This window comes from Cherax quadricarinatus, chromosome 70 (genome assembly GCF_038502225.1).
Source record: "Cherax quadricarinatus isolate ZL_2023a chromosome 70, ASM3850222v1, whole genome shotgun sequence".
Lineage (NCBI taxonomy): Eukaryota > Metazoa > Arthropoda > Malacostraca > Decapoda > Parastacidae > Cherax > Cherax quadricarinatus.
In genome coordinates, this window is record NC_091361.1 from 22,483,149 (window position 1) to 22,495,724 (window position 12,576).

At 38.8% G+C, this 12,576-nt stretch overlaps 1 protein-coding gene across 2 annotated transcripts in view; it reads left to right on the forward strand.

Annotated features, from left to right (window-relative positions):
• Window positions 1–11,177, forward strand: part of eIF4EHP (eukaryotic translation initiation factor 4E homologous protein) — a 94,696-nt gene extending 83,519 nt beyond the window's left edge. For both annotated transcript variants that reach the window (XR_011393976.1, XM_070099956.1), the window contains one exon: window positions 11,032–11,177. Coding sequence is in view for 1 of the 2 variants with exons in the window: in XM_070099956.1 (XP_069956057.1) it covers window positions 11,032–11,065 (34 nt within the window). In the remaining variant the exon portion in view is untranslated. The remainder of the gene's footprint in view (window positions 1–11,031) is intronic.
• The last annotated feature ends 1,399 nt before the right edge of the window (window positions 11,178–12,576 follow it).

Here is a 12,576-nt window from a genome sequence, read left to right on the forward strand (position 1 = left end):
ATTTCTTATCCTCAAACTGAAAATTTGTGCTATTCTGTAACATTCAGATTGTGAAAAAGGAGCATTCTGGGCCTGATCTCTCAGCATACATGTAGCTGGCAGACAAGTTCTCAAGCAAGTATTTGAAGTACTGCAAGCAAAAGGAGAATTTGTACCTAATCGTCCAGTTGTTAGTCATTCACACCTTACCAGTTTATGCTTATCAGTGATACTGCACAGTGTCATCATTTAGCGTTCTTAATGGAATGTTTTGCAGACCTTCATTTTCTTTGTGATTTTCTGAGGATAATATTTATTTGGAGTTCCCTACATGCAGGACTTGAAGCTTGGATGTGCCTTGTGTTGTTTCTTGTACCTGATTCTTCCAGAGTGAAGGATCTTCTTGTTGGTCCGTTGTGAGGCAGCCTCATCAATGCCTCTGGGATCTTCTAGAGCTGTTCCCTTTAGAGTCACATAAGTCTTTCCACTTGTCGATTTGGCTTTTGTATGAGCCATTCCACTATTGACCCCATACTCCAGTTAGATACCTATATTCGTAATGCCTTTGCTAGTAACCACTCGGTTGTCGCAGTCTTGTTTGGTCTTGAAAAAGTATATGCCACTACTTGGAGATATAACATCTTGGCTCAAACACATTCCTTAGGCCTCCAAAACAGTCTGCCACTTTTCCTTAAAAATTTCTTGTCTGAGAGAGATTTCCATGTCTGGGTTTATACAGTGGAACCTCAGTTGTCGAATTTAATTCATTCCAGATGTCGATTCGACAACCAAAGTGGATGACAACCAAAGCAATTTTTCCCGTAAGGAATAATGCAAATAGAATTAATCCTTTCCAGACCCCAAATGACAATATAATAATTTATTGTAGATGAATAATTTATAAAAAATGTACTAACTACTACATAAAACTGTAAAAATGAATACTATTAGGAACTTTAACTGAAATACTGTACAGTAAATGAAAATTTAACTGCCTCTTGCCTGTCAGAGGAGAGATAATGGCATACTGGAAGCAGGAGGTGGAGAGGAGGGGGGATGTTACTGCAGGGAAGGAGAGTCACCACCTGTTAATATATCAGGCAACTGTCCAACTGTTGTTTCTCTTCTTTTTCTCATTTTACCACTAACACCTTGTTCTGGCTCACTGGTTCTTTGTCTCGCTAAAAACCTGTCCAGTGAGGTTTTTTCAGTCTCTGTTTTAACACTTGTCTAAATTGAGACATAGTACTGTCATTGTACATGTTAGAGATGGAGGGCCACTGCTTTGTCTGGATGGTATTTTCGGTAAACCCCTGCACTTCATGCCACTTAGCACACATTTTCTTGACAAGTGCAATGGGCACATCATCCCTTCCTTCCTCTTCCTCTGATGACAGCTCTTCTACTACAATCTGTTGCTGCTCCTTCAGAAGGTCTAGAAGTTCTTCTGTGGTGAGTTCAGTTCTGTGCTCCTCCACCAACTCCTCCACATAATCTTCAGTCTCCTCTAAGCCCAAGGTTTTCCTCAGGAACACAATATGCTCTACTGGCTCAGGCTCATCTTCAAAGCCTTCATATTATCCCTGGCTGCCATAAAGTCAGGCAACAATTTCTTCTACTCTGACTCATGGTCCTGGAAGACACATTTCCCTAGGCTTTGTCTATAGGCCTCAAGCATTGTTGGTTGGCAACCAAGAGAACATATGAAACCCAGGACATTTTTTTTTCGAATTCCTTGTTTAAAAAACAATTTGTTTGACAAGTAATGCACACGATAACCGAGGTTCTACTTATTCTGCTTTCTTTTGACTATCCAGGTTGAAGGTGTTCCTCTGGGATGTGTCCTTAGCACCACTTTTTCTACTAGCTATTTATGATCTGGCTTCTGTTTTCCCTGCTAATATTTGGTCATCACTTTGTTGATGACTTTGCTATAGCCTGTGCAGGTGCTAACTGCCACCTGGTAACAGCCTCTCTCTCTCTCTCTCTCTCTCTCCAGAATGCTATTGACTGTGTTTTCCATTGGGCCACTATTCATGGGTTTAAATTTTCTGGTACTAAAATGCACCAGATTATTTTTATTAGACGTTTGGTTGTCTCTAACACTCCGCTATACCAGTATGGTTCCCGGATCCCTGAACGTGATATGGTCAGATTTCTTGGCCTTCTGCTTGATCACCAGCTGTCCTGGAAACCTCACATATTTCCCTGAAAGCATCTTGCTATAGCCTGCTCAACCTCCTTAACCCTTTGACTGTCGCAACCCCTAATACTGAGGTGTCTGCTGGTGTCGCAAAATTTAAAAAAAAAAAAAAAAATTCTTATGAAATGATAGAGAATCTTTTCCCAATTGTAATGACACCAAAAAAACGAAATTTGATAGAAAACTGACGGAATTACGCTCTCGTGAAGTTAGCGACCTCGGTGATATTTACAAATCGGCGATTTCACCCACTTTGATCCCTGTTTTCGGCTAATTCCATTGTTCCAGTTGACCAAACTCATAGCTATTTCTTTAGTACTCCATTTTTTTCTATTCATTGAGTACAAGAAACTGCCCATTTACCGATTTCAACTACCCACTAATGTGGTCAGAAATTTGCAATTTGGCCAATTTCATGAAAATTAAAAAATATGACAATTTCAAAATAAGGTCCAGAATGAACAATGCAGACATTCCTGGCTCTAAAATAACATTTTCTTTGTTCATCAGTCACGTCTCCAGGCCCCTCTGATATTACTCTTGCTTTCTATTTTGAATTTTTATTCAAACAAAAAATAGAAGATTTACTGTTATGCAGAGTACTGCAATATTGTAATAATTGTACAAATAGTCAACCCATTCATTCATGACTGCATATTAGAATGGCTAGTTGGACATTTATTGGACAATGACATTTGTTTACTTTTGAACATCGGCAAAAATCAAACATTTCCCCTACTTTGAGCTCCATTTCAAGGTTCTTTTTATAGTAAAACCAATCAAAATCACCTCTATTTCTTGATAGAATGAAATTTCATGCTATCAAATGAGATCAAGAAAACGAGAATACAACCATAAATACTAAATGAAAATAGACCACAAAGTCGGCATTTTAATTAAAAAAAACGGTCGGAGTTTTTTTTTCTCATTATGCTCTGCATGTTCCAGGATTTTTTTTATATGGTGCACACTGACCACACAGACCCATTCTCTCACATGTGGGCCTACCAGCTTTCTCCTGCTTGATTTGAAGCCGCTAGAATTTATGAGTACACTATACTGTATATACGTCAAACACGGTACCTCGTAAAACATATATATACGGCCGAAACAGTCAAAGGGTTAAAACTCTCACTCATCTTTCTTGGTGGTGGGGGGGGAGGGATTGTCGAACTCTCATTCGACTTCATTCAGCCTTAATTTTATTGAAACTAGACTGTTGTGATCAGATATGTTCTGCGGTCTGCAACTCTTCCTGAACTTGATTCCATCCATCATCAGAAATAATGTTTATGTCTAGGTGTTTTTTGCCCCTCCCCTGTCAAGAGTCTACATGCAGAGCCAAATGTTACATCCCTGAACGATTGGCGTCATGCCCATTGCCTTTGTTATTTTCTCTGTTCTCATGACCTTTACGATCCTTCTATATACTGGATGGTAATGGACGTTAGCAGAGGTTCATTATTTGTTTGCCAGCCATTTACACTGTCCCTTTTCTCTTTGTTTTCACTCTTGGCTTCTCTTCAGTTGCCCCCTTTATATGTTTATCTAACATCTAACTATTTTATTCCCCCTTGGGAGATTCTGACAGTTCCACTGCTGTGTGTGAAAGCTAAGATACCTACAGTTGCTTCTTGCTTCACCATTTCTCAACCATTACCAGTCTCATTCTCATGCCATTGCAGTTTACACTGATAGTTCTAAATCCTCTTCACAGTATTGGGTTTGAAGCAGTGTTCCTGGATAGTGTTGTGCAAGGTCTTATATTAGACTTGGCTAACATGTTCACAGCTGAACTGTATGCAGTTCTCTTAGTGATTATCTGTATTGTGTCCAGGCCTACCTCAACATTTTTGGTAGTTTGAGACCTCGTTTAATGCTTTGCAACCTATCAAATTCGCCTCATCCCCAAGTTCTTCGTATACAACTTCGGTTGCGCTGCAGTTCTAGCAAAAACAAAGAAATCATTGTCTTCTGGAACGTGGAACCCTGGTTATGTTGATGTTCAGGGCAATAAGCACGTGGACTCTGCAACGCAGTCAGCAGTATGTGATCTTCCCATTTCATATAGAGGTAGTATTCCTTTCTCAGAATACAGTGGACCCTCGCCTAACGCTATTAATTCGTTCCTGAGAGCTCAATGTTAAGCGAAATTATCGTTAGGCGAATTAATTTTCCCCATAAGAAATAATGGAAATCAAATTAATCCGTTCCTGACACCCCAAAGTATGAACAAAAAAAAAATTTTACCACATGAAATATTAATTTTAATACACACAAACTGCTCTGCCATGTCTGAAGGATGACCAGGAGCATTGTCTAATACCAGGAGGCACTTAAGGTCTAATTTCTTTTCAATTAGGTAATTTTTCACAGTGGGGGCAAATGCATGGTGTAACCAGTCATAGAAAAAGTCCCTAGTGACCCATGCCTTACTGTTTGCCCTCCACAGCACACACAAATTAGCCTTGAGGACATTGTTTTTCGTGAACACTCTGGGAGTTTCAGAGTGATACTCCAATAAAGGCTTCACTTTGCAATCACCATTAGCATTGGCACACATCAACAGAGTAAGCCTGTCTTTCATAGGTTTATGTTCTGGGAGTGTCTTTTCCCCCTGAGTAATGTACGTCCTGTTTGGCATTTTCTTCCAAAACAGGCCTGTTTCGTCACAATTAAACACTTGTTCAGGTTTCAGTCCTTCACTGTCTATGTACCCCTTGAATTCCTGCACATATTTTTCAGCCACTTTGTGGTCCGAACTGGCAGCCTCACCATGCCTTATCACACTATGTGTGCCACTAGGATTCTTAAATCTTTCAAACCAACCTTTGCTGGCCTTAAATTCACTCACATCATCACTAGTTGCAGGCATTTTTCTAATTAAATCATCATGCAACTTCCTAGCCTTTTCACATATGATCACTTGAGAGATGTTATCTCCTGCTATCTGTTTTTCGTTTATCCACACCAATAACAGTCTCTCAACATCTTGTATCACTTGCGATCTCTGTTTCGAAAACAAAGTTGCACCTTTGGCAAGAACAGCTTCCTTGATTGCCGTTTTCTTGGCCACAATAGTAGCGATGGTTGATTGGGGTTTCGTGTACAACCTGGCCAGCTTGGAGACACGCACTCCACTTTCATACTTAGCAATGATCTCTTTCTTCATATCCATAGTAATTCTCACTCTTTTTGCTGTAGGGTTGGCACTAGAAGCTTTCTTGGGGCCCATGGTGACTTATTTTGCAGGTGTAGTCACTAAAAAGGCTGTGATAATATGAAATGTTCCGATTGTATGCTTGGAAGTGACCGCGGTGGCTGGGTTGTAAACACTGGCACCCAAGGAACAAGTGAGGCGGGCTCAGGTTGCACGTGGCCGTGTCTCGAACGAACCGCGTTGAGCGAGTTTTTTAGCGCTAGTCAAGGCAAAATTTTTGCGTTAAAATGTATTGCTAGGCGGATTTAACGTTATGCGATGCGTTCGTTAAGCGAGGTTCCACTGTATTTTGCTGTAATATCTAGCCACATTCGCAGCTGTTGGCAACAACGCTGGTCTGCTTTGATTCATAACAAATTATATTCTGTCAAGCCGTGTTTAGGATCCTAGTCGTCGTCTTATCATCATGTCGTGGTTGGGAGACTGCTTTCCGTCTTTGCATTGGGCACACGTGATCACTCATTGACATTTCATGGAGAGGCGCCCAGTTCCACTCTGTGAAAATTTTCAGGTTCCAGTTTCAGTTTGCCATATTCTGTTGGACTGTCCTGTCTACCAGCAAGGACACAGAATTTACTTCGACCTCGTCACCACTCTAGCACCCTTATTTTATTTTCCCTCCTTACTGACAGCCCCACCTTTGACACAGACTCCATCTTTAACTCTTCCTCTGTTATACTCTCCACCCTTGCTAGTCTCAGATCAAGCATATTAAACAGTTTGTACAGCCTATCCTGCAGTGCGGTATGATCCTTGTGGGTTTAATGCTTAGTTTGGATTATAATGATAAAAATCAGGTGTGTTTCTCTTCCATGCTCAAAGGTATACGTACCTGTAATGAACTCATCCCCACACTACAGCAGTGCATAGAGATTGTTCAAAATTCCCCAAAAAGGTAGTATCTGCATCTGTTTTCCTAGATAGTTTTATCCAGGGACATTTACTAGAGTTGGCCAGCATTTACTAGAGTTGTTATGCAATACTTTTTGCTCTCTTACACATTGCAAGTGTGCCCACTTCTTCCTTCTTTGCTGTATGACCCTAGTTATTGTAATAATTTTTGTTATTGTTTTATACTCCCAAGGCAATTCAGTTCCACATATCCCTTAGTACTCCATATGTTAGTGGTTATTCCATATTTTTAACAAATTCAAAGATATTGGTGTTTGCTGGGTCCGTGGGACACCGTGATGTCCAAGGTAAAGACATGCAAACTCTGCTACTCTATTTTCAACTCAGGGTTTACCACTCTCATATAGAGGGAGTGGTCTCTCTTTCACATTATTTTATGGTAATCTCTTTTGAAATTGTTGGCAGCAGAGTTAGTCTAGGTTAAATCACAAATTGATCTCTATTAAATCACAATTATTTTCCTGGCTAATTTCTTTCCTGTTTTTCTAACCGTAACTCCACTAACCCCTACCAAGTCAACACACACCATCACAGTGCTGTATTACTTGTAAGGGTTTAGCACATTTTTTTATATTATAAAAATCAACAATTGCAGAAATACTGCTGCAATAGGTGCATCATGCTTGAAGGCACAGTAATATATAAAGTGTACATACTTACAGTAATTTGTGATGCAAAACATGGACAATAACCATTGTATTTGAGGGTTAATAAAGTTTTTTTCTGAAATTTTAAGGATTCATGATATTAACCCCTTTTACTGTCGGTATCATATTAGTACGACTTACAAGCCAGTGTTGGTGATGTATTAATTCCCCAAAATTCTAGCTGCTTCAGATCTAGTGGGAGAAAGTGAGAGAATGGGTCTGTGGGGTCAGTGTGTGCAGTATAAGAAAAGTCTAGCAGCACGCAGTGCATAATGAGAACAAAAAACTCCAACTGTGTTTTTGGTTTAAAACGCCGAATTTCAGGTGTATTTTCATATGATATTTATGGTTGTATTCTCATTTTTCTGGTCTCATTTGATAGAATGGAAGATATATTACAGAAATAGAGATGATTTTGATTGGTTTCACGATGAAAAGTACCTTGAAATTGAGCTCAAAGTAGCAGAAATGTTCGAATTTTGCTGATGTTTAAGAGTAAACATATGACGTCACCGTCTAATACGTACTTGTCCAACTGGCCAGTTTAATACGCAGTCTTGAATGGGTTGACATTATTTATATAATTAGTACAATAATGCAGTAGCCTGCATAATAGTAAATTTATATTTTGTGTGAATAAAAATTCAAAATGGAAAGCAAGAGTAATATAACAGAGAAAATGTTATTTTAGTGCCAGAAATGTCTGCATTGTTTATTCTGGACCCTATTTTGAAATTTGTGTGAAATTGGCCAAATTGCCAATTTCTGACCACTTTATTGGGTAGTTGAAATTGGTAAATGGGTGGTTTCTTGTACTCAGTTGATAGAACAAAATAAGTTTTAGTGAAATAACTATGAGTTTGGTCAACTGGAACAATAGAATTGGTCGAAAATAGGGCTCAAAGTGGGCGTATCGCCGATGCATATACGTATACCACCGAGACTGCTAACTTCGCGAGAGCGTAATTCCATAAGTTTTCCACGAAATTTCATACTTTTGGTGTCATTACCATCGGGAAAAGATTCTTTATCATTTCACATGAAAAAAACATTTTTTTTTTTTTTGAAAATTATTAACCCCTTGACTGTTGCAACCCCCAATCCTGAGGTGTCTCCTGGTGCCGCAAAATGTCAAAAAAAAAAAAAAATTATTTTTCTTATGAAATGATAGAGAATCTTTTCCCGATTGTAATGACACTAAAAAAATGAAATTTGATGGAAAACTGACGGAATTATGCTCTCGCGAAGTTAGCGACCCCGGCGATATTGACAAATCGGCGATTTCGCCCACTTTGAGCCCTATTTTTGGCTAATTCCTTTGTGCCAGTCGACCAAAGTCATAGCTATTTCTTTAGAACTCCATTTTTTCTATCGATTGAGTACAAGAAACTGCCCATTTACCGATTTCAACTACCCAATAATGTGGTCAGAAATTTGCAACTTGGCCAATTTCACGAAAATTAAAAAATATAACAATGTCAAAATAAGGTCCAGAATGAACAATGCAGACATTCCTGGCTCTAAAATAACATTTTCTTTGTTCATCAGTCATGTCTCCAGCCCCTCTGATATTACTCTTGCTTTCTATTTTGAATTTTTATTCAAACAAAATATAGAAGACTTACTATTATGCAGACTACTGCAATACTGTAATAATTGTATAAATAACATCAACCCATTCATGACTGCATATTAGAATGGCTAGTTGGACATTTATTGGACAATGACATCATTTGTGTACTTTTGAACATCGGTAAAAATCAAACATTTCCCCTACTTTGAGCTCCATTTCCAGGTTCTTTTTATAGGAAAATCAATCAAAGTCACCTCTATTTCTATAATATGTTTTCCATTCTATCAAATGAGACCAAGAAAACGAGAATACAACCATAAATACTATATGAAAATAGACCACAAAATCGGTATTTTAATTAAAAAAACGGTCGGAGTTTTTTTTTTTCTCATTATGCACTGCGTGCTCCAGGATTTTTTTTTTATATGGTGCACACTGACCACACAGACCCATTCTTTCACATGTGGGCCTACCAGCTTTCTCCTGCTTGATTTGAAGCCGCTAGAATTTATGAGTATATATACGTCAAACACGGTACCTCCCTCGTAAGACATATATATACGGCCGCGACAGTCAAAGGGTTAAACACTGAGAGCAAGTTTGTGAGCAGGGGTCTCGACAGTGAAAGGGTTGTGATAAATGGTTTAAAAAAAAACGACAGGTTGAAGATTGAGACACTTATGCAACATATAGGAATCTTTATTGAAGAAACGTTTCGCCACATCAGTGGCTTCATCAGTATTGGACTGATGAAGCCACTGTGTGGCGAAACATTTCCTATATGTTGCATAAGTGAAAGGGTTACCTGGAGTTTACTTGGAGAGGGTTTCGGGGGTCAGTGCCCCCGCAGCTCGGCCTGAGACCAAGCCTCATGGTGGATCAGGGTCTGATCAGCCAGGCTGTTACTGCCGGCTGCACGCAGACTGATGTACGAGCCACACAGCCCAATTGGTTGGTTAATTCATTGAATATTTTCTTCAAAATTTGAGTAGGTGCACTTAGTGAATTAACTAATCATAAGTTGAACATATTTTTGGTTAAGACATATGTTGAAATAGACTGGTGATAATAAGAACAGTGGGAGGCTGGGGGGGAGGGGAGACACTTTAGTCCTGGCAAGGAAAAGGAAAATCTATAGTGATGCTTAAATTGATAATCAAAGTATTTTAGTGTAATATGTCTTTTAGGTTAAACTCTTTAACCCTTTGAGGGTCGACAGGCCCTCTCCGAAACTCGTTCTCAGGGTCGGCCAAATTTAAAAAAAAAAAAAAATTATTTTCTCTTATGAAAAGATAGAGAATCTTTTCCCGATCATAACGACACCAAAAGTTTGAAATTTGATAGAAAACTTACGGAATTATGCTCTCGCAAAGTTAGCGGTCTCGGCGATGTTTACGGATCGGCGATTTTGCCCACTTTGAGCCCCATTTTCGGCCAATTTCACTGTACTAGTAGACAAAAAACATGAATATTTCGCTAGAACTCCATTTTTTCTATCGAATGGGTGCAAGAAACCACCCATTTATAAATTCAACTATCCAGTACAGTGGTCAGAATTTAGCAATTTTGCCAATTTCACACAAATTTCAAAAGATGCCAATTTCGGAATAGGGTCCAGAATAAACAAGAAAGACATTCCTGGCACTAAAATGACATTTCCTCTAGTCATTAGTCACGTCTCAAGGCCCCTCTTATATTCTTTTGCTTTCCACTTTGAATTTTTATTCTCACAAAAAATATAAGATTTACTGTTATGCAGACTACTGCATTAGTGTAAAAAATGGTATAAATATTATTGGTGCACTTGTGAAAGAATATTAGACTCACCAGTTGACGTGTATTGCACGCTTGGCACGATTTGTTTACTTTTGAAGTTTGGTAAAAATCGAACATTTCTGCTACTTTGAGCTCAATTTCAAGGCACCTTTCATTGTAAAACCAGTCAAAATCATCTCAATTTCAGTAATATGTCTTCCATTCTATAAAATGAGACCAAGAAAACTAGAATACAACAATAAATACTATACGAAAATACACTGCAAAGTCGCTGATTTTTTAAAAAAAAATGGAAAAAGTTTTTTTTTTCTCATTATGCACCGTGTGCTGCAGGATTTTTTTTAGACTGTGCACACTGACCACATAGACCCATTCTTTCATATGAAGGCCTACCAGCTTTCTCCCACTAGATTTGAGGTCGCTAGAATTTATGAGTACTAGTACGTCAAAAACCCCTACGCGTAAGACGTACTAGTACGACGAAAACCCTCAAAGGGTTAAATAGCATTATTACAAATTTGACCAATCTAATTAAATTTTAATCAGGGGTTTGTATATAAGATACAGTATACAAAATCTCAATAGTTTTTATTTTTGTATTCTGAAGTTAATATTTTAATAAATGTAAATTATTACCTTGTAATGTATTGTTCAAAATAAAAAGAGCATTAAAAAAATATAATTTAAGATTCTCTAACAAGGACCTAATTCTTTTATACAGGCAGTGCACTTCCCAGCCATCTAATACAAACTAGTTGGTGTGGAGCTGAGGATGAGCTGGTGTAACGTCAAGGAGAAGGAGCAATTATGTTTATTTGAAAATGTAAAATGAGACTAGAGAGTGGTACATAAATATTTTTCATTTCAGTATTGTTTTATTTTGATTCCTTGTTTGAAGATCAAAGTTTTTTACACGTTTTCAAATGTAAAAAAAACAAAAAGAAGATCTACGTTTTTTACATAGTACTTTGAAATGTTGAAAAAACATAGATCTACGTTTGGACACCCCTCAGGGAAGGTTCCTTGATGTTGGTGAGGGGCTCTTGATTTGGGGAATTGGATCTGTGCTCCAGTTCCCCGAATTAAGCCTGAATGCCTTCTACATCCCCCCCAGGCGCTGTATAATTTTACGGGTTTAGCGCTTCCCCTCGATTATAATAATAATAATAATACGTTTGGACAGTTTAAGGGTTAATATAAGCACAGTACTGGTCCAGACTACTTCCTCAGTACTCCAGTCTTTCGTGACCACCTTGCCTGCAACAGATTCATGCTGGTGCTATGAATGTTGCGCTTCTCAGACAGGAATAGGCCCAACAGAAATGACCTATACAAAATCTGTAAGTGTTTAAGTATCTGAAGCAAAAATTCAGTGCCTACTTTTATCCATTCAAGAACATTGTTGTCGATGAGTCCCTGATTCTGTTCAAGGGACAACTGTCATTCAGACAATATATACAAAGCAAATATAATCGCCCTGGTATAAAAAATTTTATGTGACTGAGACTGGTATAGTGTTAGCTGTCATTGTCTACACTGGGAGAAATGCACTCAATGATGCCAGGCAGATGTTGGGTATTTCCAGTGTTGTTGTTCACAAGTCATACATTGTTCACAGATGACTGGTATACAAGCCCTATGATCGCTGATTTCCTCCATGTTAACAATACTGATATACAGTGGACTCCTGAGTTTTGTCGGCATCGACTTTCATGAAATCTGACTTTTGGCAAGTTTTTTCGGCAAAATTTAGCCTCGGGGTTCATGATTGGGCTCGTGATTCGGCGACCGTCTGGTACGTGTCCGCCCATCACCGCACACACAAAGCCAGTCTCCCACACCACTCACACTCAGTGTGCCATTGTTTACCAGCAGGTGACCATCACCCCGAGGGTTCATATAATACATTTCATAATAATCCATTGTTTGTGCTTGCAACTGCTAAATAAGTCACCATGGGCCCAAGGAAAGCTAGTGCAAGCCCTTTGGTAAAGAAAGCGAGGAACATGATCGAATTCAAGAAGGAAATCATTGAAAAATATGAGAGCGGAGTGCGTGTTACAGAACTTGCCAGGATGTATGGCAAACCCCATTCAACCATCACTTCGATCATGGCAAAGGGAAAGGAAATAAAGTGTGCTGTTGTTGCAAGAGGGGTAGATATGCTGACAAAAAAGAGATCTCAAATCCTCGAAGAAGTGAGACAGCAGTCAGTCAGGCTAGCATAGGTCCAAGATACAGGCGGACGGTAGCCCGCATCCCCTCA